We start from the raw sequence: 26,107 nt of genomic DNA, 5'->3' as shown, positions 1-26,107 counted from the left end.
ATGAGTTGATCATGACACGGCAATATGTCGAGAAGTGAAGTAAACCGAATTTAAGTTGGAACTTGCAGATGCTTTGTTTTGACAAATATCGGAACCTAGTGTAAGTAAGGCGTAAGGCGGGAACAGAGAAATAAAACAGGATACACTAAGAGGAAGTGACGTAGTATGAACAAGTCCCAAGGCCATCAACCCGTCAAGTGAGATAGTTCCCTCCCTGAAATATGTACGGAAGGTACACTAATACGTAAAATCTCCTGTTGCATTAATCGTACCAGCCTCAAATATCGCGCTCTCCAGCCTGCCCCTAACACACCCGGTAACCACATTGGCATCATCGAGCAGGGCAGGACGCTCGCACTCCCGGCAGTGTATAGAGAGGTGGGTGCGGTCACTTTTGAGCCGGGAGGCTGCATGCTCTCTCAGCCTGTAATGCAGGCAAGCTGACAGCACACGGTTTGCCCTATATATATCGTTTCCCGCAACTTAGCGGTACCCTACACACCATCTCGGTCGCATAGGGCACAGTATAGTTTGCATGCCTCTTTGTACAGGCTGGATACAGACTGCCCTGCGGCAAGTGCGCACAGCCGTTAAATCTTGTAAGAGGCCGTGAAGACGAGATTCACATCGTGCTTGTTCTCAACACTCGTAAAGGGCCCCTAAACAACCTATGAAAATGCAAACGAGCGCTTTCTTCTCTCCTGGTGCCTCCACTCTATTCGGCAGAATTCGTGATGACAGCAGTCTGTGCAAGTGACGTCATGAGGAAATATGCTCTCGATTGGTTCGTATACGAGGGATATCAGTTGTGAATTGCCTCCTATCCTGCTTTGCAGTGAAGTCGCACCCCCATTCTGCTTTATCTCGCGTGACTATAGTGCGCGATCAACTTATTTCGCTTCGCTTTGTGCATTTTCTACGGCGCAAGCGGAGATAACAGCGTGTAGCCGAGACATGATTGATGTAGAAATAAGCGGCGAAGAGGAGATAGAGCTTTTTCAGGAGTAACGCGCTCAGAGAAACTGCCAGGCCGGAGGCGTAACCAGAGCTGATCAGCCATGTTTCCGCTAACACGTTTCATTAGCTCGGGTTACTGTGGTCAGCTCTGGTAACTTGTAAGTGCACATGCACAGTCCCATCGCTCAGATGGAGTTCTCACACAGTCAGTCAATGTATTCTTTATCCCAAACGGCGATGCAGCTACGACATTGGAGTAGTTGCTGAACTTACCTAACGGAACAGCGTAAACTGACAACATACAAAGAGCGAGAAAGGAAATAAAAAGGCGAGCACTGTTTGCATTGTTTCTTTTCTCGTTTTTCTTTCTGTGCGTGCCTTTGCGGGCCTATTTGACGCTGTTGGCTGCATGAACCAGAACACTCACGAAGCATGCTACGGTGTACTAATGTGTTGGTTGTGCGCCATTCCTCTGACTTTCATATATTGTGCGAGCATTCTCATAAGCCTTCAATTAAGCGGGCCTGCAGCATCAGACGATCACGACCGTTCGAGCGTGGACAGAGCAAGCGATGGGAAAGCGGAGCACTTAGTCCTTGATCGTCCGCGTGGAGTGCACGGTCGTGGTCGTGCGGGCGAATGAACGTAATCGTGTCCTGAGCTTGCATTTTGCCTTTCATGCCGACATTGTGCTGACCGCTGCAATAGGGCCTGTCCTTCTTCGAGTAATCGGCCATATTCGCGTTTCGAAAGGAGAAGAGGAGGAGAAGAAGAAAAACGGAAAGACAGGGAGGTTAGCCAGTTCTCAGACCGGCTGGCTGCAAACGTCAGCAACATTAATGCCTCATTAGACGGAAGTGTATAGTTGCAGCATTCGACGCTCCGTTCTTGCTATACGCGCTTTTTTCTGACTCTTAGGTGGCTGAATAGAGTAACGCACTGGACGCGATTGCCGCTCATTTGTTCTTACTGCTTCAGTGCACATCAACAGTCTACTGTATAGTATTGTTCATTTCTTCTCTTGCAACGCCATGCAGCTCGTGAGGTGTTCGGGGGTCTACCAGGAAGCTTTCATTAGAAGCGCGTATCTGTTGAGCCAAATCACAACTGTAACTAAGACCAGCGCGCATAATCATCTTTACAAAATTATGGACGGTTAGAGTCACAATAGTTCCTTCATCATAGTTATAAAGCAAATGCCTTAATTTCCTGCATTATACTTGTTTATTGCGATGTTCATAGCTGTACGTAATAGGTGTGTTTCTTGCTAACCTTAAGAAAATAAGGGAATGGATCAAGGCTTCGTTATCTTTGGTAAACACAACCTAATGCATAATAATTTCATATATCAGGCTGTGTTACGCTGCAGCTGCTTTACAATATCGGTTCATGCGTAATCTGGCGAGTGTTTCTACCTAATTTCTTACTACGGGACCTTATTCTGAGTGTAATGGTGTTTGTTAATCGCTGCGAAGGGACCAACGTTAAGCAGTCCTATATAGCGCAGCTGAGACTCGAATCGTCCTCTCCTTCGCTTAGTGGGGAAAAGGGGAGAGAGAAAGCTGTTTATTAAAAGCAGAAGGTTGAGTCAGCGTATGTTCACCTACTTGCTATTCAGCAGGAAGAGGAGAGGAGGGGAGAACAAAGCTCTAGAAGAGTGTGGGGGAGAAGCGTCCATAGTGCCACTTGTGCTCTATTGGTCATTAAGATGGCCCTGTGAAAAAAGGAGTCGCCATTCTGGCGACTCACGGCGACGGCGAGATAATGGGGTCGTAGTAGCGCTTGAGACGCACGGTCTCGCGAACACGATGTCGAAGTTCGTTAGACGGCACCCGGGCCACCCGGGCACCTGGACCACGCAGTTTACCGGAGATGCGTCCTCAACAACGCGGCAGCACCATAACGACCACACCATTGCTGCTGGTTCAGCAGTACTGCGTTCAATGTGCACGAAGGTTCTCGTCCGTGCAACAACAAAAAAGCAAAAATGAGTGGTCGCTTCGGTCGCAGTATTTTACGCATAAGTAACAAACGCAGGAATCATGTCCCAAACCATCTCCATACTCAATATGTATCCCCTAAAGTAGCAAAAGGTGACCGTGACTTTAGAGACGCCATCACATTTGATGAAATGTTGGAAGGTCGATGACGACGGCAACGATAAAACTATTTTGGGACATGATTCCTGCGTTTGTTACTTATGCGTAAAATACTGCGACCGAAGCGACCACTCATTTTTGCTTTTTGTTATATATATATATATATATATATATATATATATATATATATATATATATATATATATATATATATATATATATATATATATATATATATATATGTATGTGTGTGTGTGTGTGAAGTGCATGTGCTTTTAAAAAGCTGTTTGTTCGTCCCTTCGATCGGATCTTCGTCAAGGATAAAGATCGATAGGGATCGTCGCCGATCGAAACGTTGACGAATAAACAGTTTTAGAGCTCAGCTCTTAGGCGCCCGTTCCTGCTCCTGCGTAGAGTGGTGTCGCCGTCGGCGTAACCGATAGACATGCAAAAATAAAACGAGAAAAAAATATCCAGGTTGTAATGGGATTTTAATGGGCCCTCGGCGTGGCAGTCCAGTATTCTACCACAGAGCGACGCTGGTGCTTGAAATTCGTTTGCAAAAAGACCATATACAGGCGTCATGTAGGGCAAGGAAACGCGTTAATCTATGTAATACAGCGTGCCATAAGAGTAAAATAGCACCCAAGGCATCGTGCAAACAGGGCAACGAGTTTGTGGTTTAAAGCTTCCCACCCACTGCAAGGTGCTCAGCCGTAATTCTTCATCGTCGTCAGCCACACGCAGCATCAACAATGTGCACACAATAGCTTACAGATCTGTAACGGGTACCTCGCTTATCCGCAGAAAGAAGAATAATGCCGTGGTGGGTGCTTCCCTACTTCACGAAAATTATTATTTATGGCGTTGGACACCTTGCATGTGTACTTGTATTAGTTGCCCCAAGAGAGCTTAGAACGGGCTCTAGAAAGGCCACTCTTTCAGCTTTTGCTGGGACTGTGCTGCGCGTTCCGCTAAGGCCTGGTGTTTTAGAGCGCAACTCTTAGGCGCCCGTTCCTCCGCTGAGCGGCATCGCCGTTGGCATCGGTGTAACCGACGCGGAGTCTAACGCGGAATGTGTCGATACTCAGAAGGCTGGAAGGCTGGCTGGAAGGCGTCAGAAGGCTGGTGGGCCAGCCTTCGGCTCACCAGCCGAAACGTTAATAAAACTACATTTCGTACGTGAGTCCTTCTTCTCACTCATCTATCGTACCGGACCCATCGATCTCCATACCCAAATACATATATATATATATATATATATATATATATATATATATATATATATATATATATATATATATATATATATATATATATATATATATATATATATGCACACGTACAAACACACATACACCTGCACACACCCGTACACACACGCCTGGAGAGTTGATGGCGTGCGTCAGCAACTGAAAGCGCGCAAAGTTTGCTTGCGCTCGCTTCTCGTGACGACAGGGTCACCTGACTGGGAGGTATCGCGCGTCGCAGCCATTCAGCGTTGCGGATGCGCCGGCTCCGCGAAAGAGAGCGTGAAGAAAGAGGAGGTTAATGGCCCGGTGAGGGTGAGGCGGCGTGGATAAAGGAGCGCCGCTACTTACCAACATCAAGGGGCTTTAGGGGCACGGAAGTGAAACTGTGTCGTAAAAAACAATTTATATAAAATTACTGATTTGAGTCATTACTACGAAACAATTTTTTTCTTAATTTCAAGGCGCTGCTCTTTCATAATTATGATAGTTTATTGATTTTTGTTTCAAGTTTCATTATTTCTGCCCTTGACAAAAAGTCGCAAGATGCTGCATGTTTAGCGTTTATTAGAAAGAGCACCAGTTTTCTCGCGAGTAATATATTCACATTGAGGGCTTTGTAGGTTCCTATAGTAAGAGATAAAAATAATGCGGGATCGAAAGAAGAAGAAACGTTACCACAATATTTTGATTCTGCATTTTTAAATTAGCATTAATATTATATTCTAACCTTCTATAATTCATTTTCACATGGGACCACTTTTACCTATAAATTATTCATTTCTTGGCCAATCCCCCAGAGTGGGAGTGAGCCATTTATAAAGGTCATCATCATCATCATCATCATCATCATCATCATCATATTGTGACAAAATTGGGAAAAATGGCGTTTTGATCCATATTGCGGCTTCATTTTCGCAATGCAGCGGTCCAAGTAAAACTATGACTTTTGCATCGTTGTGTAGTATGCTTTGTGGGTATGACGTACAGGAAGTTTGAAAAGAGTAGTTTTTGTTTTAAGCTAGAAAAAAGTTTTCTAACTGAATAACCACAAGGTCGCATGAAGTTTTCCTTTTCCTCGCCTTCACTGCATAGCACGTCAGCGCAGGATTCTAGCGGGGGCCTTTTCGCAGCAAATAATGCAAGTCATAGAACTGCTTGCCACTTATTTTCGTAATATTGCTGTATATATAGTCAAAAATGTCAATAGTGCTAAAATTATGGAACGGTACTACCTCCGTGGATCATCAAAAGGCAGGTATTATTCAACCGCTTCATCGTCCAAAGAGGCAGAATTATAATGAAGTCAATTGCCTGCAGAGCTGCTCTAGTGCGTCGTGTTTGGCTTGTGATAATTCAGATGCATGGTCTTACGTAATAATTAATGGCATAACTAACGTATAGCTTGTTTAAGTTGTTTTTATGATCTTTCAGGTGTAAGCCAACGCGTGACCCGAAAGATCAAAAGAAACAGAAACTGCCAGCGCTCGAGTGCTACGCATATCACTCTGTGCATTGCATGCTTCGCGAGCTAAGCGAAGCACCGACAGCCCCCTTACGATCTATTTTCGTTTCTTGTATCTAATAACAAAAAACTGTGTGTATTTCGAGTCGGTGATACAATATCTTATACAAGAAACGCAATATGAACGATAGATAGATAGATAGATAGATAGATAGATAGATAGATAGATAGATAGATAGATAGATAGATAGATAGATAGATAGATAGATAGATAGATAGATAGATAGATAGATAGATAGATAGATAGATAGATAGATAGATAGATAGACAGACAGACAGACAGACAGACAGACAGACAGACAGACAGACAGACAGACAGATAGATAGATAGATAGATAGATAGATAGATAGATAGATAGATAGATAGATAGATAGATAGATAGATAGATAGATAGATAGATAGATAGATAGATAGATAGATAGATAGATAGATAGATAGATAGATAGATAGATAGATAGATAGATAGATAGATAGATAGATAGATAGATAGATAGATAGATAGATAGATAGATAGTGTTTTTATCCTTTCTACCAATTATTCTTGCTGACCAATGACACAGAAGCCGATAGGAAAACTAAAACGAGTAGGTGTCTCGGGGCCGTGCACGATGACGCTATCTCGCCGGAAATGGATGATAATTTGGTGAGCGTCGTAAGATAAGCATACGCATGTACATATGTCCATAACATAAACATACGCATGTCCATTTATAAGTGCATGGACATATTTTATGCGTACAATATGTACATACATTTAGTACCCGCTGGAACAGGTTCCAGATAAACAAGATCAAGCACTCAAAGAATCAATCTTCAGTAGGTCGTCTCTTCGCCATACCACTTAGGCTTTGCACCCGAGACAACAACAACAAGAAAAAAGAAAAAGTAGGAATTAACTAAAACAGACAAATCAGCAAAGAAAGGAAACTTTTACATTGAACATTCCGCGAAAAAAAAAGATAGTTTTTTCTGGCCGCGTCCGCTAGAGATGAGGAGGGATTACTCCGGGCAGTACAGGTCAACATATTCCCACACCCAATTAGAAAGAATTAACCACATAGTATCCACTCAATTTTCACCCCATGCAGTGTCGCTTTTGCGGAGAACCCTGGTCCCTCCAACATATGGTATATGACCTGAACAAGCGGCGAAAGGCGGACTAGTTTGTGCTTTTCTCAAAGAAGGGATTAACAGCGCGAACACGGACGAAGAAAAGAAAGCACGAGGACGGGCGCTGTCGCCGTGTTTTCTTTTCTTCGTCCGTGTTTTCCTGCGTCCATGTCCGTGTTCGGCCGTGTTTGCACTGTTAATCCCTTCTTTTAGATATGGCTGCCGAAAATGGCCACTAATACCTCCCACTCTTTACCGCACCCACGAACTCCAACATCGACGATGAGATGAGGCTGGTCGCGAAGGCCCGGGACGTGGTCCGAGCTCCAGAGGCACCCTTAGTTTAGCACGTCTCGAGCTCGGACCACGTCCTGGACTAAGGGTGCCTCTCATTAGCTACGTTGTACGCTAATAAATATGTTTATTCTCTTTCGAAGCTTTCATCAATACGGGATGCTCGTCGCCTGTGACATCGTTTGTAGTTCCACAAGAAATCTTTATCATTACCACAAAGTAAAATATTCTGTAGAGAAATAATGTTTCGATTCATGTCTTCATAGCGAGCGATAACGTACCATGAACGCGGAAATAAGCTCGAAGGCGCCAGTTTGTTCCCCGGCCACAGCGGCTGCATTTCCATTGGGGTGAAAGGCAGTAACTCCCATGTACTGATTTCAGTGCGAGAAATGGAACGCCAGGTCATGAAAATTAACTAGGACTTCGTGATAATCGCATCGGACATCATAACAAAACATGGTACTAGAAAAGGAAAAGACACAGGCGCTGTCCAAATATATATATATATATATATATATATATATTGAAAACTGCTTCTGCGGATCCAGTGCGCTGTATGTGTAGAGAAATGCCGGGCGAACGTGCGAAAATGTTTACTCCTACTGCCAACGTTTCGGCAGGAGGGCCGAAACGTTGGCAGAAGAAATAAACTTTTTCGCACGTTCGCCCGTCATTTCTCTACGCATATATATATATATATATATATATATATATATATATATATATATATATATATATATATATATATATATATTTCCATAGAGCTCACTTTGACTCAGACTCACACAAATATTTCTCAGCCGGACTCATTCGGACTCAAACTCACCAATATTACTCACTCAGACTCACTCAAACTCACGCTCACAAATCTATCTAAGTGGCAGCTCCGGCTCCTGGAGATCCTGGTATGGGAGGCTACAGTTCTTCTTCGAGGCTAACGACATTACGGACGCTTCCAAGAAACGTGCTCATCTGCTAACGTTATGCGGGGCACAGACTTACGACGTCGTCTGCGCCCTCGTTCAACCCAAGCAGCCCAACCAAGTGAGCTACGATGACATAGTCGAGATGCTCAAGGCGCACTTCGATCCACAGCCGTCTGAGGTCTTCTGCAGGGCACGCTTCCAACGTCGTGACCAACGGCATGACGAAACGGTCAGTGATTACGTAACAGCGCTCAAGAAGCTAGCAGCAGATTGCAATTTTGGAACAAGCGTAGACGCTGCGGCGAATCCAACCATGCTGCCTCTTGATGTAATGCTGCGTGATCGTTTCGTTTGCGGTCTTCGGAACGAGCAGGTCCAGCAACGGCTGTTCGCAGAAAAGGACTTGACATTCAAGAGAGCCTTTGACATTGCACTGCGAGCTGAAAACGCCGTCGAAGATCAGAAAAACGTGAAAACGGAATTCAAAGAGATTCACGAAGCCTGCACAAGTATCGGCAAGACAGAAAATCAACGTCACTCGAGTGCCTCTGCCCAAAAGAAGAAACAACACTGTTGGCGTTGTGACGCGCAGCATAGTCCGGACACTTGCAAGTTTCAGACAGCTTCCTGCAACTACTGCAAGAAGCGCGGACACATTGAAAAGGCCTGCCTGAAAAAGCGGAAAGGGGCAAGAACTAACAAGAACAACAACATCGAATATCTCCGACAAGGAACTTCGACAGTGGCGTCAGCACCAGTCACGACTCAACAGGATTCACCAGACATGGCACTGTACGAGCTCAACACCTTAATCGACGCGTCCAGCACGCAGAAGGTCATGACTCAACTACGCATACATGGCAAGACCTTGGAGTTCGAAGTCGACTCAGGTGCAGCCTGCACACTCATCAGTGAGGCCACGTTCAAAGCTACGTGGACAGATGACCCACCACAGCTTCAAACGGATAACATTCTCCTACGCACATGGTCAGGCCAGTCCCTCCGAGTTCTCGGATGTGCAACGGTGGATGTAGAGCACAAGAACAAGAATTTCACACTACCGCTTGTTGTCATCAAAGGAGCAGGTTGTAACCTGCTCGGACGAAACTGGTTTCCTCATCTGGGTATACAGATCACGAGCATCAATGACGTATCAGACGACAAACTTGTTTCGAAGCTTCTAGACAAGTACCAGTCTGTGTTCGACGAGAACATCTCAGGACACGTCGGTCCTGCGGTACAACTTGAACTCGTGGAAGGAGCGAAACCAAAGTTCCTAAAAGCACGACCAGTTCCTTTCGCGCTGCGGTCAGCTGTAGAAGCTGAATTGGGTCGACTGCAAAGTCAAGGCATAATCGAGCCTGCGCAGCATTCGGATTGGGCAACTCCTCTCGTACTTGTTCGCAAGAAAAACGGCTCGTTGCGAATATGCGGTGACTACCGTTGCACAGTGAACCAGGTATCGAAGAAGGCAGACTACCCACTTCCAACAACTGATGAAGTCCTTAGCCACTTGAGGGGAGGCAAGGTATTCAGCACCCTGGATTTGGCACAAGCTTACCAGCAACTTCACGTAACGCCAGAGACAGCAGAGATATTGACCCTGAACACGCTGAAAGGGCTTTACAAGGTCAAACGATTGCCTTTCGGAATCTCTGCAGCTCCAGCCATTTTTCAACGCTTTATGGAGACTATGCTGTCTGGCATCACAGGCGTTTGCGCATACCTAGATGACGTGATCATTAGTGGAAAAGACGCCACTGAACACGCCGAGAGACTGGAAGAAGTTCTGAAGAGGCTGCGCAATTGCAACCTTCGTCTCGGCAAAAACAAGTGCTGTTTTGCAGTGCGAGAAGTTTCTTTTCTGGGACACCGAATTGACGAGACAGGCGTCCACACCAACGAAGAGAAAGTTCGAGCAATAACGAATGCTCCAGCACCAAACTGCAAGCAAGCACTTCAATCATTCCTTGGAATGCTAGCTTTCTACGACAGGTTCTTGAAGAACAGGGCAACAATTGCCAGCTGTCTCTACCAGCTCCTGCAGAAGGACGCCACGTGGAGATGGGAGACCAAGCATCAAGAAGCATTCGATAAACTGAAGAGATTGCTTCTCAGTCAGACCGTACTGACACACTACGACGAACAGAAGGAGCTTCTAGTCTCATGTGACGCTTCACCGTATGGCATAGGAGCTGTTCTGTCTCAACGTGATGACCAGAATAGAGAGGCGCCAATCGCTTTCGCATCTCGGACGCTAGGGACAGCGGAACGCAATTATGCTCAGTTGGACAGAGAAGGCCTTGCCGTAGTGTTTGCTGCACACAAGTTCCACAAGTATATTGCGGGAAGAAAGGTGATTTTCGTCACGGATCAACAACCGCTTCTCGGCATACTGGGTCCAGGGAAGCCAACGGCTCAAGTCCTCTCACCACGGATGACCAGATGGTGCATCAAGTTGTCGGCCTATGACTACAACATCGTCTACAGGCATGGCAAGAACCATCAAAACGCGGACGCGTTGAGCCGATTGCCACTACCAGAACGTCTCGATGAACCCTGGCCACCAGGCGACGTACTATTGTTCGAAGCTTTGTCGAGACCTCCGTTCACTGCTACAGAGATAGCACGTCTGACACAAGAAGACAGCATCCTGCAGAGGTTGTACAAGGCAGTGCAGGATGGCACAGTGGAGAAACTCACTGGAGATGAGTTCACTCCTTACCGACGACGAGCGACCGCACTAGCATTTCATCGCGAGTGCCTCACGCTTGGATCGCGGGTGATCATACCGAGCTCAGCACGATCCCACGTTCTGGCACTTCTGCACGCTGGTCACCGAAGCATGGTAGCCATGAAGAAGTGCGCAAGGAGCTACGTATGGTGGCCCGGAATCGACAAGGTGATCGAAGAAACGGTGCGACAGTGCCGTGAATGCCTTTCAACGCATAAGAGCCCACCCAAAGCTCCTATTCCCTCCTGGGACCATCCCAAGACACCATGGCACACGGTGCACGTTGACTTCGCGGAGCCACTACTCGGGCGCACCTACTTGGTTATTGTGTATGCACACACAAAGTGGGTGGAAGTCCGGCACGTGACGCAAACAACATCCGCGGTTGTCATCGATGTGCTACGAAGCATCTTTGCTACGTTTGGCATTCCCCGAAAGGTCGTCTCTGACAACGGAAAAGCCTTTATTTCCAATGAGATAAGGCAGTTCTATACGGCAAATGGCATACAGGCTACAACATCACCAGCTTACCATCCTGCCACAAACGGCCAGGCAGAACGCTATGTGGCAGAGCTGAAAAGAGCACTCCTGAAGGATACAGACAGGTCCATACAGTGTCGACTTGCAAGATTCCTGTATAGGCAGCACACGACCATCCATACTGCTACAGGAATGTCACCTGCGAAAGCAATGTTTGGACGAGAGCTTCTATGTCCTCTCGATCTTCTCAAACGGGAGACGGATATACCAATACCTGAGAGTCAGGAGACATTGAAGAAATCCCGTCGTTTCGCAGTAGGAGAGAAAGTGCTCATCCGACAGTTTTTGAAAAAGCCAGATTGGATTGAAGGCGAAATACTGCGCCGCGTCGGACCACGATCCTGGCTTGTAAAAAGCAACCACGGAAAGGTTCGGCGTCATCGCAACCACATGAGGAAAACGAGCCAGACCGGACACACAATCCAATCACCGACAGATTGGAGCGTAGCAGATGATTTCTCGGACACAACATCAGAAGAGACGCCGTTGAGTTCTGCTGATCAACGGCCTGACTCGCTCAACATGCAAGACAAGACTCCTTAGCAACCGTCGACCTCGACGTCACAAGCAGGAACCACCAGGCAACTGCGACCACCAGAGGTTAGGCGGCCTCCAGACCGCTATGGAGACTTCGTCTAAGGGGGGAAGAATTGACATGTCTCGCTTGAAGACAACGACGATGAAGTGCGCGCGCGACACACTGGCGGTGTGGCACGAGCGTGATTCTGGTGTAGAACGTTAGCCATATGTGACTCCAACGCCTAAGCTGCGCTATTTAACGTGTTCATGTTTCCTTGTGTAAAATAAATCGTCGTACAGCCACACGTGGCTGTACAGACGTAACACTAAGTCTGGGTGAGTCCTAGTGAGTCAACTCGCGAGTCCGTTAGCGCATCATTAGCTTTTTCAACCATGTTGTCAACGCCAATATCTCGCATAAATGGTGCTCAAATTAGCGCCTTTGATTTCGTACCTTCAAATATTAGTTATCAATGGGTGCAATCCAGTAAAGACAATTTTATTGGACGAGAGGATTCGCGTGAGATATTTTTATCAAGAACTACCTGTGAAACAGTTTCCGGGGGGGGGGGGGGGTTCACCAGTCCCCCCCTCCCCAACTTCCGTAACTCAAGTCTCTGATCAATGAATATTGAGCTGGCGTATGAACCTCTGGGCTTTAAAGAATGCATGAGCCGACGGGAGTATAAACGTAAGCCGACATAAGGTTGGTAATAATGCTGAGGTTGTTAGATGGAGCCATAGGTCTGCAAAAAAGTGCGGAGCTGACTGAGACTCACTCAAATTCACGGCTCGATCGAGTCTGAGTGAGTCGACTCACGAGTGAGATTGCCGACACACAAACACACACACACACCACACACACACACACACACACACACACACACACACACACACACACACACACACACACACACACACACACACACACACACACACATATATATATATATATATATATATATATATATATATATATATATATATATATATATATATATATATATATATATTGTCAAGACGTTTATTAACGGGCAGTCAGCGACGGCGCACGGCAGCGACAGTCAAAGCGGGGCGACTCTCTGCACGAGGGGCGTGCTCTCAGAGAAGAGAACGACCCACTGGAAGGCGCTCGAGAGGACGACCCATTACTGAGTAGGAACGCTTCGCTGCAATTACCCCGGCTACGAAAAGGGAGCCGCCTGACGACCTAGCAACTTGTCACTATGAGCGGGTCATGGTAGGGCTTCAGGCGCGCCACGTTGACAATGTCGCGCCCTCGACGGCGCATGTCCGAAGATGGGTCGATGGGTTCGATGAGGTAGTTCACCGGGGATGTGCGTTTGACGACACGGTAGGGGCCTTCGTATTTGGGCAGTAGTTTGGAAGAGAGGCCAGGTGTAGTGGTAGGCACCGAGAGCCATACGAGCGCTCCAGGAAGGAACGTGGACGCAGAACTGGTGGTGTCACCGCGAATGCTTTTCTGCCGCTCTTGGCTATGCGTAGTAAAGGTCTTGGAGAGCTCTCGACACTCCTCAGCAAGTCTGGCTGTTGCAGAAATAGGCGCACATTCAGATCGATCCGGCTTGTAGGGAAGGATTGTGTCAATGGTGTGCGACGGGTGCCTGCCATACAATAAGAAAAATGATGAGAAACCAGTAGTGCTCTGAGCGGCATTGTAGGCGTACGTGACGAATGGCAGAATGACACCCTAATTCGTGTGGTCGGTGGCGACGTACAAAGAGAGCACGTCGCCTAGCGTGCGGTTGAAGCGTTCGGTGAGGCCATTCGTCTGCGGGTGGTAAGCAGTAGTTTTGCGGTGAACAACGTTGCACTCTTTGAGAATGGCTTCGACGACTTCCGACAAGAAGACACGACCTCGATCACTGAGCAGCTCAGCGGTACATCCCTCGCCAAAAGTAACGTTGGCGAATGCGGTGGTAGGTTTTCGATACCCCAGGGTGTGCACAATGCGGATCAGAGTGGAACGACTCGCATATGTCATAACGCAGACTGCGGGGTATTACTAGTAGCCACTGGCGGCCGTCGCCGTTGTAATTGCGTCGGTGGAGCAGGTCGTCGCGAACGGCGAAATGGTGGGCTTGACGACGCAACAAGCGAGTGGATGGTGTGGCCGATGGATCAGTCAGCAAGTCTATCAGTGAGGCAATCCATTGATCCTTGCGCTGCTCGGTGGCGATGGTGTGAATATCGATGGAAGAAACGACAAAGTGAGACGCTGAGTTGTGGGCATTGTCGTCAGGCAAGGGAGAGCGCGACAGGGCGTCGGCGTCAGCATGCTGACGTCCGTTGCGGTACAGCACGCGGATGTCGTAGTCTTGCAAGCGAAGTGCCCAACGGGCAAGACGGCCTGGGGGATCCTTCAGTGACGACAACCAGCACAGTGCATGATGGTCGGTGACGACATCAAATGGGCGACCATACAAATAAGGTCGGAACTTTGTAAGGGCCCAAATGATTGCCAGGCATTCTTTCTCCGTGACGGTGTAGTTGGTCTCGGCTTTTGTAAGCGTGCGACTTGCATATGCAACAACATATTCCGGGAACCCAGGTTTGCGCTGCGCAAGGACAGCACCGAGGCCAACACCGCTGGCGTCCGTGTGTACCTCTGTAGGGGCTGTAGGGTCGTAGTGGCGTAGAATGGGAGGGGACGTCAACAAACGACGGAGGTTTGCGAAAGCGTCGTCGCACTCTGACGACCACGAATTGAGGGGCCCGTTACTTCCAAGAAGCTTCGTCAGCGGTGATATGATAGTCGCGAAGTTTCGGATGAAGCGCCGAAAGTAGGAGCATAGTCCTATGAAACTGCGCAGTTCTTTGACGGACGTAGGTTTGGGGAACTCTGTCACGGCCCGAAGCTTGGCTGGATCCGGGAGGATGCCGTCCTTGGACACCACGTATCCTAGTATCGTCAGCTGCCGTGCTGCAAATCGGCACTTCTTGAGATTCAGTTGTAGCCCGGCGTCGCTCAAGCGCGTCAATACCTGCCGCAGGCGTTGAAGGTGTGTTGAGAAGTCCGGGGCGAAAACGACGACGTCGTCGAGGTAGCATAGGCACGTGTGCCATTTCAAATTGCGCAGAACGGTATCCATCATGCGCTCAAAGGTCGCGGGCGCATTGCACAGCCCAAACGGCATGACGTTGAATTCGTACAAGCCGTCGGGTGTGACAAACGCTGTCTTCGGTCGAGCGTCATCAGCCATGGCGACTTGCCAGTACCCTGAGCGCAGATCGAGCGATGAAAAGAACTCTGCTCCTTGCAGGCTGTCAATGGCATCGTCTATTCGAGGTAGGGGATAGACGTCCTTGCGGGTGATCTTATTGAGTCGTCGGTAGTCCACACAGAACCGCACAGAGCCGTCCTTCTTCGCAACGAGAACGACAGGAGACGCCCACGGGCTGTTTGAGGGTCGAATAACATCGCGGCGAAGCATGTCTTCGACTTGCTCGGTAATTACACGACGCTCTGTTGGCGACACGCGATATGGACGTTGCCGCAGTGGTGGTTGGGCGCCAGTGTCGATGCGATGCGTGACAGCAGACGTGCGGCCGAGAGAAGTTTGCGCTACATCGAACGAAGAACGAAATTCTTACAACAGGCATAGAAGCTGGGAACGCCCGACCGACGTAATGTGTTCAGCAATCGAGGAACCAGATAAATCAGCGGGTGACGAATCAGATGTAGAAACAGCACCGAGCGAATGGGAGTTGGCGCAGTGCGTGTCACCCGGTGCGTCCATAACTTGTGCGTCTTCGAGGGCTTCAGCTCTGCCAATCATTCCCCTTGCACGAACCTAACAATGTACGGGGATGGGTTCGTAACAAAAATGTCGGTGTCGCCCTGAATGACTTGAACGGTCGCAAATGGCACCAACAAGCCTTTTCTAGTGAAGACGCGGTCAGATGGAGAGAGGAATGCAACGGCGTCGGCGAGACCGGTGCAGCAGACTGACACAGCCGTTGACAAGTTTGCAGGAAGTGTGGTGTCGTCTTTGACGAGTACCTTGGTCGCAGCAGATGGACTGTCCGCCGGCGTCAAATCTGAGAATGGTGAGAGCTCTATTTCGGCTGGTGAGCAACGAATTACGGCGGCGTGAAGGGGGAGAAAATCCCATCCCAGGATGACGTCGTGAGAGCATGAGGAAAGTATGATGAATTCGACGGCGTATAGAGCGTCCTGAATCATGACACGGGCTGTGCACACCGCTGTCGGGTGAATACTGTGAGCGCTGGCTGTACGGAGGGAGAGCCCGGAAAGTGGCGTCGTCACTTTTCGTAGTAGTCGGCTAAGTTTAGCGTCCATAACGGAAACGGCAGCTCCAGTGTCTACAAGGGCCGATGTGCGCACACCATCTACAAACACGTCTACTACGTTTGATGCGCTTTGCTGAGGGCTTTGGCTGTTCGATAGCGTCGCAGCCCTTGCCTCCTGGACTGCGACGGCTAGTTTTCCTGGTCTCGGGCGACCGGACGAGGCCGCATCGGTGACAGTGAGCGGCGTCTTGGGGACGGTGAACGACGGGTAGATAGACCTGGGCGTGACGTCGGTGACATAGGCGGCAGCGGGTCATAATACGGGCGGCTGGACTGGTTGGTGACGGCTGATCCAACTCGAGGCGGCTGTACGCGGTTGCAATAGCGGGCTACGTGACCGGCGCAACCGCACGCAAAGCAGATCGGGCGGTTGTCGGAAGTGCGCCATCGGTTTGCCAGGCTAGGTCCCATCCACGTGGCAGGACGCGATGGACGGGGCGGCTGCTGATATGACGACTGCATGGTGGGCTGCAGTCGGGGCGTATGGATGATGTCGGCGTACGCAGCCGGCACACTCGCTTCGAAGGCCTGAGGCCTGATGACGGCTCCAGGGTATGTTAGTGGGGGCATCACAGGGAGCGCTGGGGGCGGCCTGGCTGCAACTTGTGCGTAACTGAGCGGCGCAGACACAGGAGGGGGTTGGTGGTATTCCGGCATAACCTCCGCGATTTCCTGCTCAATAGCCCGGCGTAGGGGAGGCAGCAGTGTGGTCGACGACTGTACAACATCCTGCGGGTGAGAGAAGGCCAGTAAGGAGAACTGGCGGGCAATTTCCTCCCGCACGAATGACTTGATTTCGGCGAGTAAGAGGGAGTGGTCCGACACGGCCGACAAGCCAGCGAGATCGGCGTCGCGTGATGGAGGTCGACGCGTCCAGCCGCTGCCGGCGTAGCTCGTCGTAGCTTTCGCACAGCGTGATGACCTCTGCCACAGTGCGAGGGTTTTTGGCGAGTAGCATGGTGAAGGCATCGTCGTCGATGCCTTTCATGACGTTCCGGATCTTGTCGGCTTCAGACATGGTTGCGTTGGCTTTCTTGCACAAGTCGAGCACGTCTTCAATGTAGCTTGTGAAAGACTCGCCGGACTGCTGGGCTCGTTCACGTAACCGCTGTTCGGCTTGCAGCTTGCGAACGGCAGGGTGGCCAAACACGTCGATGATGGCAGTCTTGAAAGCGGACCACGTAGCGAAATCGGATGCGTGGTTGTTGTACCATAGACTTGCCACACCCGCGAGGTAGAAAACGAGGTTGCTCAGCTTGCCTGCCTCGTCCCATTTATTGGGGACGCTCACACGCTCGTAGATCGCGAGCCAGTCCTCGACGTCGGTGACATCCGCGCCGGTGAAGATAGGAGGGTCGCGGACGCGGGGGACACCCGGACATGGCGTCGGTGCTAGAGGAGGCGTTTGCTGGGCGGCGTCTTGAGTCATGGTAGCAGGCACGGTACGGGATCGAAGCTCCAAGGGCATCGAATGCGGGCCGTAGTTGTTTAAAGGGCACAGCACTCTCCACCAAATTGTCAAGACGTTTATTAACGGGCACTCAGCGACGGCGCACGGCAGCGACAGTCAAAGCGGGGCGACTCTCTGCACGAGGGGCGTGCTCTCAGAGAAGAGAACGACCCACTGGAGGGCGCTCGAGAGGACGACCCATTACTGAATAAGAACGCTTCGCTACAATATATATATATATATATATATATATATATATATATATATATATATATATATATATATATATATATATATATATATATATATATATATATATATATAGCGTGTCTAGCCATTTTAGGTTAAATAAAGGTATTTATTACGATTATTTCTTAGTTATTTCTGTTAATTATATTATTTCAGGCATTCGTTTATTTTAGGCCCTTTTTGAGGTTTGCTAGCCTTCTTTTAGGCCTGTATTCACCACTACATTTTGAGCGCGACCATGCGACATGAGACACTGGATGGACAACAAGCCAGGCCCCTAAAGTGCTACGCACCTAGCGCACCTAGCATCTACAAGCCAACCTCCTCCGAAGCTGCTACCTCATCGTGTTCAATGCTCATGGTAGAATTCCCAGCATGTTCCTGTTTCTTTTCTTTCTTTTTTAATACGAAGCGAACTTCTGCGACATTGAGCATATCTATCTATCTATCTATCTATCTATCTATCTATCTATCTATCTATCTATCTATCTATCTATCTATCTATCTATCTATCTATCTATCTATCTATCTATCTATCTATCTATCTATCCGCCTACGACTTTGTGCTCTCCTGGCGGTTTCCTTAATGGGACGTATACTAAAATTGCTATGGCACAATAAGACTATGGCGAACGTAAATGATAGGTCATAGCATGAAAATCATGACATGCATGTTATGAACGGCATGATTTACATGCCACGGCCTTGGTGCTCTTGGGCCGTTTCGTTATTTAGGCCCTTTAAAGGGACTGTCTACCGCTCGGAAAAAAAATTTTCTGATTGTGGTGATAGTGAAAAGATCTTTGTTCACATCGGCGCCAATAAGCATGCTTTTTCCCCATAAAAACGGAGTTATATTTTTAATTCGATGTTGAAAATCGTGAAAGAATGACAGCTAGCGTCACCCAACAGCGATGTGGTCAATCTGGTAGGACAAGAAATCCTCGCAGGTATGCTCATTTTGCTTAAAAACAAACATGTGTAACTTGAAAATGTATTTTACGCATTTAAGGCAGCTTTCGGTTCCGTTAGAGAGTTATTTTTTTTTTCCTCACGCATCCAAAAAGGTGCCCGGTGGCGCTGCTTGCGGGGCCGTCTTCGATTTCGTCTGCTTCAAGTGATGCGCTATGCCATGCGGCCCTCCGCGGTGGTCGTACTGCATGTGCCGCTGTATTGTTGTTAAAATGGCTCACATGTGCTGCGCTGTGAAGGCGTTCATTTATCGTCTCTTTTTGATGAATGAATTTGGCTTGGATTGTGGCAGCAGTGCTAAAATAAACGCATAGAGTGCGATTACAGCAAAACAAGTGTTCTGTAATAGTATAATAATGCTTCATTTAGCCGCTAGCGCGCTGAAAACAACTGTTACTTTAATTACATTAGTGTTCAGCGAAAATAAAGTATAATCCTACAGAAAAAACATGTGCTTTTTGTTTTAATTTTCACAGGGACTCCAATCGTCATCGCGTCCATCAACCAGTGTTGTGGGCATGTTTCACGCCAATGGTAGATGACCGAACGCAGATCGAAAAATTATGTTTTAATATTTTCTACTCACTTTTCACAGAAACCGCTGCAAGGTTGGACACTTCAGACGGTACGCTTTCTATTGCGGTACAAAAGAGAAAAGCGATGAAGGACGGTAGACAGTTCCTTAAACTTGATATATACCAAAAATCATATGGCGTGACAAGATTGTCTCACAAACATAAGGGACAGGTACTATCGTGCAAGTCATGGCACGCATGTCATGTACAGCATGATTTACATGACATGGTCTCAGGGTGCTCGCGACCGTTTCATTATATGAATGTATACCAAAATCGGTACGACGAAGCATTTCTGTCTGGCGGATATAAATGACAGGTGGTAAGATGAAATCATGAAAGGCGTGTCATGGCGATGTACGCAGCTCTTTGCTGGCTACTTCGCATTATATCGACTCCCACAGTGCGTGAGCTCTGCCGGGTTTTTTTTTTTTTTTTTTGCTGGGCTTCAAGAGTGTCGCGTGATGTTCCCTCCTAACATTTATTTCCCTCTACACCTATTGAGTGGTTATTCGCGTTCTCATAAGGGTTAGGGTCAGGGAGAGATATGCAACGCACAAAGAGACTATGACTAAGAGTAATTGCGATATTATAGGTGTAGAATGGATAGGGCGCAAACAGGGGCGCCAGTGAAAGACGAAGACGAGGACGGTTGTTGGTGCTCGCGCTTGCTCCGTTTCGGACTGCTGGTCGCTGAACCTGTGCTATTTATTTATTAAACGCCTCACGGACTCAACGCTAAACGCGTACCATCAAGTGGTGGAGAGTGCTGGTTCTCTTTTGCACCCTGGAACTCCGTAACCGGATTCTACCTTCCCTGTCAACCATGCCCGACGACGTCGCACAGCAGCATGCTGCCACACCCCCAGCTCCTCGCTGTCCCGGTATTCTAAGGGAGCGCGACCCAGTCATCTTCAGCGGTACTGATGAGCAGGACGTCGAAGATTGGCTCTCTTCGTACGAAAGAGTGAGTGTCAACAACAAGTGGGACGATAACGACAAACTCGGCCGCGTCCAGTTCTACCTGAGAGGAGTCGCGGAACTCTGGTTTAACAACCACGAGGCTGAGATTACCACCTGGGCCTCTTTCAAAGCGGCTTTCGCGGACGTATTCGGCCGACCGACAGTGCGCAAGCTCCGCGCAGAGCAGCGCTTGCGTGATCGCGCCCAACTGTCTGGAGAGTGTTTCACTTCCTACATTGAGGACGTCGTAGGCCTCTGCCGCCGCTTCAATCCTGCCATGTCCGAGGCTGACAAAGTCAAGCATATCATGAAAGGCATCGAGGACGATGCGTTCCACATGCTTGTGGCCAAAAACCCTCAAACAGTCACGGACGTCATTCAGCACTGCCAGAGCTACGACGAGTTGCGAAAGCAGCGCATCTCCACACGCCGTCCTAACTTCGACACGACCAGTACGTCAGCACTCACCGTTGGCGCCATCTCTCCGGACCCGACGGTATTGACGCAACAAATCAAGCAGTTCATCCGAGAAGAAGTTGCACGACAACTGTCTCTTGCACCCTTTCTCCCAGGCAATGCTCATGGGATCCCCTCGTCGCTGCGACAAACCATTGAGGAGCAAGTATCCGAAGCCCTTCCGCCTACGCACCAGCCGCCGCCTGTATCCGCGCCCTTGACCTACGCTGACGTCGCGAGAAGGCAGTCACATGCGCTGCCCCACGGCACGGACTCTGCTCACTCCTCAAGTGCATTCTACTCAACGCAGACGCCGGCAGGCCCGCCCGTTCCACTTTATCGCCGTCCTGTCACCCCTCCTCATAATCCTTGGCGCACAACGGACAACCGACCAATATGTTACTACTGTTGTCTACCCGGCCATGTCGAGCGTTTCTGCCGCCGCCGCATTGCCCGTCCAGGTACCGTTGACGCAAGTTACAGCTACGTCCGTCCAGAGCCACCACAGCCGATGCCCTCCCACGCCACTTCGGACACCTCTTCATCCAACCGCCGAGCTTTCAACTCCCGTCGATCGCCGTCCCCGCGCCGACGTTCGCTTTCGCCAATGATTCGTCGCCCCTCGCCCATCCAAACGGAAAACTGACCATCGCAGTTCCGGAGGCAAGAACTGCGCCGCTGTCGAAATTTACAAGACCTCGTTCTCAACCTGCTAACGAAATAACTGTCTTCATTGAAGGTGTTGCCGTGCAGGCCTTAGTCGATACGGGAGCTGCTGTGTCTGTGTTGAGCGAAGCAATGTGCCGCAAGTTAAAAAAATTACGATTCCGCTTTCTGGTCTTTCTCTCCGTACGGCAACCGCACATCCCATACAACCGTCCGTGACGTGCACGGCTCGGCTACTCATTCAGGACGTTTTGTATGTCGTCGAATTCGTCGTCTTTCCACACTGCTCGCACGACGTTATATTGGGCTGGGACTTCCTTTCCACACATCATGCGATTGTTGACTGTGCCCGTGCCGAACTAGAATTATCAGCGATCTCCGACATCGATTCTGGCAAGTCACCTTTTCCTCGTGTCGTCGTCGCCGCGGACACGGACATCCCACCTATGTCTTCTGTTCGGGTACCGATCTCCTGCGACTATGCTTTCTCTAGCGCCATGTTCACACCGTCAGGAGCATTCACTTCTCGTAAGAAGTTCATTCCCCCCTTTGCTCTTGTCACGATCGAAGACTCCTGCTCAAGCATTTATGTCACGAACCTGCTTTCGGTCGCAGCCACAGTATTCCGCGGAGAATGTATAGGGCGTCTTGAGGAGATTGATTCTGTTTGCGCTAGCCAACTGCTCGATCGCACAACAAGCCTCCAGGTCGCCAGCGTTGATCTCGTTACCACGTCCAACACATCTTCCCTAGACGCTTTCCTTCCATCAATTGATTCGGACCTTCCTATTGCGCAACGCACCCAACTCTTGAAGCTTCTCGACCGCTTTCGGGCGTCTTTCGACTACAAGCAAACCAGTTTGGGTCGAACGTCTGCCATCGTCCATCATATAGACACCGGGAGCCATGCACCCCTGCGTCAGCGTCCATACCGGGTCTCTCACGCTGAACGCCGAGTTATTGATGACCAGGTGACTGATATGCTTAGTCGTGGCGTTATACAGCCGTCCCACAGTCCTTGGGCCTCCCCGGTGGTACTTGTGAAAAAGAAGGACGGTAGCATCCGATTCTGTGTTGATTATAGGCGCCTTAACAAGATCACACGCAAAGATGTCTATCCGCTCCCAGAATCGATGACGCGCTCGACTGTTTGCAAGGCGCGGAGTTCTTTTCTTCACTGGACCTTCGATCGGGGTACTGGCAGGTACCTATGGATGAAGCTGACCGCCCAAAAACTGCGTTCGTAACTCCTGATGGCCTGTACGAGTTCAACGTGATGCCGTTTGGCCTTTGCAACGCCCCCGCCACCTTCGAGCGTCTTATGGACAACATCCTTCGAGGTCTCAAGTGGAACACGTGCCTTTGTTATCTGGACGACGTCGTAGTTTTTTCAAAGGACTTCGACACCCATCTTCTGCGCCTCGCAAGTGTCCTGGAATGCCTCACACAGGCTGGTCTACAACTCAATATGAAGAAGTGTCACTTCGCCGCCAGGAAGCTCACCATCTTGGGACATGTTGTCAGCAAGGACGGCATTCTACCCGACCCTGCAAAGCTCCGCGCTGTCGCCGAGTTTCCCAAGCCGTCGACCCTGAAAGAACTCCGGAGCTTCATAGGCCTATGCTCATATTTTCGACGATTCGTTCGTGATTTCGCATCCATAATGGCCCCTTTAACACGCCTACTTGCTGACAGCCAAGGTGTCATGGCATGGTCTTCCGCTTGCGACGCCGCATTCGCGAAATTACGTCATCTACTGACATCGCCACCGATTCTCCGTCACTTTGACCCAGACGCCCCTACCGAAATCCACACGGACGCCAGTGGAGTCGGCCTTGGCGCTATTCTTACTCAACGCAAGTCTGGCTTCGACGAGTACGTTGTTTCTTACGCAAGTCGCACTCTCACCAGAGCTGAAGAAAATTATTCGGTCACGGAGAAAGAATGTCTAGCCATCGTTTGGGCAATTACAAAATTTAGACCTTACGTCTACGGCCGTCCATTTGATGTCGTGACTGATCACCACGCCCTCTGCTGGTTATCTTCACTGAAAGATCCATCTGGTCGTCTAGCTCGATGGGCATTACGTCTCCAAGAATACGACATCCGCGTCGTCTACAGGTCAGGCCGTAGACATTCAGATGCCGACGCTCTTTCTCGCTCTCCCCTTCCCCATGACTGTGGCAACGGGTCTGTTTCCAGCTACGATTCTGCGGCCCTTACACACGCTGACATGCCTTCTGAGCAGCGTCAGGATCCTTGGATAGTCTCTTTAATGGAGTTCCTATCTAAGCCCTCACCACGTACCGCCACTCGCTCGCTGCGGCGCACAGCTCGACATTTCACCATCCGCGATGGGCTCCTATACCGCCGCAACTATCTATCTGATGGTCGCAAGTGGTTGATGGTGATTCCTCGCCATCTCCGTGCCGATATCTGTGCCTCCTTTCACGCGGATCCCCAATGCGGCCACGCTGGTGTAATCAAAACCTATGCACGCCTCCGGCTGCGGTACTACTGGCGTGGCATGTACCGCTTCGTCCGCCAATACGTGCGTTCATGCTCCAAGTGTCAGCGCCGGAAGAGCCCCCCACGTATAGTCACTGGACCGCTCCAGCCGTTGCCTTGTCCCTCCCGGCCTTTTGATCGCATCGGGATTGATTTGTACGGCCCCCTTCCGTACACACCAGACGGGAACCGCTGGGTGATCGTCGCTATCGATCATCTGACACGCTATGCTGAGACTGCCGCGCTGCCAGAGGCCACATCACGTGAAGTCGGCTTATTCATACTTCACCAACTTGTTCTTCGCCACGGCGCGCCTCGCGAGCTACTCAGCGACCGCGGACGCACGTTCCTCTCTGATGCCGTACAAGCCCTCCTCCGTGAATGCAACGTTGTGCACCGGACAACCAGCGCCTACCATCCACAAACCAACGGAATGACTGAGCGCTTTAACCGCACACTAGGCGACATGCTGTCCATGTACGTCTCCGCTGACCACACCAACTGGGACCGCATACTACCCTTTGTTACGTACGCTTACAATAGCGCCACTCAGTCTACGACAGGATTTTCTCCTTTCTTTCTTCTTTACGGCCGCGAACCTTCCTCATTTATGGACACCATTCTTCTGTACCGCCCGGACGCTTCAGAGTCCACAACTCTATCTGAAGTCGCCACCTACGCCGAGGAATGCAGGCAGCTCGCACGTTCCTTAACCGCACAAGACCAAGCACGCCAAAAGGACCTCCATGACGCAAACCTGCCTCCCCAGTCATATACGCCTGGAACATTGGTGTGGCTTCGCGTTCCCTCCTCTGCTCCTGGCCTTTCCACAAAGCTACTGCAGAAGTATGAAGGCCCCTACCGCGTCCTAAGTCAAGCCTCTCCCGTCAACTATGTTGTCGAGCCCGTTCAACCATCCGCAGACCGGCGCCGCCGTGGCCGTGAGATTGTTCACGTCGACCGACTGAAGCCGCATTACGACCCACCGGTCGTCCCTGTTCCTTAAGTCGCCAGGATGGCTCCTTTTCTGCGGGGGAGTGATTTGTAGAATGGATAGGGCGCAAACAGGGGCGCCAGTGAAAGACGAAGACGAGGACGGTTGTTGGTGCTCGCGCTTGCTCCGTTTCGGACTGCTGGTCGCTGAACCTGTGCTATTTATTTATTAAACGCCTCACGGACTCAACGCTAAACGCGTACCATCATAGGTAGTGTTCGGACGACCACATATGGCTCCGATACGCTTTAAACTGTAGGCTCCCGTCTCCTATAAGCGTTGAAGAGCTCCTGGAGTTTGTAAACGTTACTGATCAGGGTGGTTCTTTATCCCACTTACAACACTAAGATGAATGCATGTTTGTTTCCTTCAGCATAGCTCGACTATGACAGTTTCGTGCGCTCAAATGTCATAAGGAAGATCGATTGCGCAGCTCGAGATATGGGGCCGTGGTATCCCACCGCTGCCACCACTGTTACGAATGATGGTTGCGTGACGTTGAAAGCCGGAAGGCTGGCGCGCCGATGTAGCCGAAGCTCGGACTTATCCCTTATGAGCAGGACAAGGAGGCAAAACGTTTACAAAACAGTGACAACGTTCTTAGCAGGTTATAGCAGTACAGAGCCTGCCAGCTCAACCAAGTCGGCTGGGGCGTCTCTCTAATAATGGACCGGCACGGCCTTAAATCAGGTGCCAGTCCATTGTGAGGTGACACACCTGGCTGCAGGTGTGTGACATTTCGTTGTTTGCTGGTGGGTGTCTTTTCGTTGGTTGTAGGTGTTGACCCGCTTCCACGTTCGGTCAGGTGTTCTGGCACAACAGCACCTCCACCGCAAGACAATGCATCCGCAGTTCGAGCTGTCAAACGCAGCTCGGATGATGGGATACTGGTTGACCGTTGTCTACTGTGGCTGTACCACTCCTTCTACCTGTAGTGACCTTCTTGGCTCTGTAACGGTTCACTGGAACCACCAAGAATCA

At 49.6% G+C, this 26,107-nt stretch overlaps 1 protein-coding gene across 1 annotated transcript; it reads left to right on the top strand.

Annotated features, from left to right (window-relative positions):
• The first annotated feature begins 8,307 nt into the window (after positions 1-8,307).
• LOC119381588 (uncharacterized protein K02A2.6-like) lies at positions 8,308-26,061 on the top strand. The gene is made up of 2 exons (XM_037649363.1): positions 8,308-11,243; positions 25,932-26,061. Exons 1-2 carry the CDS (start codon positions 8,308-8,310, stop codon positions 26,059-26,061), a joined length of 3,066 nt encoding a protein of 1,021 aa, XP_037505291.1.
• Positions 26,062-26,107: the final 46 nt, after the last annotated feature.

Source organism: Rhipicephalus sanguineus, chromosome 2, assembly GCF_013339695.2.
Source record: "Rhipicephalus sanguineus isolate Rsan-2018 chromosome 2, BIME_Rsan_1.4, whole genome shotgun sequence".
NCBI lineage: Eukaryota > Metazoa > Arthropoda > Arachnida > Ixodida > Ixodidae > Rhipicephalus > Rhipicephalus sanguineus.
The sequence above is the reverse complement of the archived record's forward strand: the minus strand, read 5'-3'. Positions and strand labels throughout refer to the sequence as shown.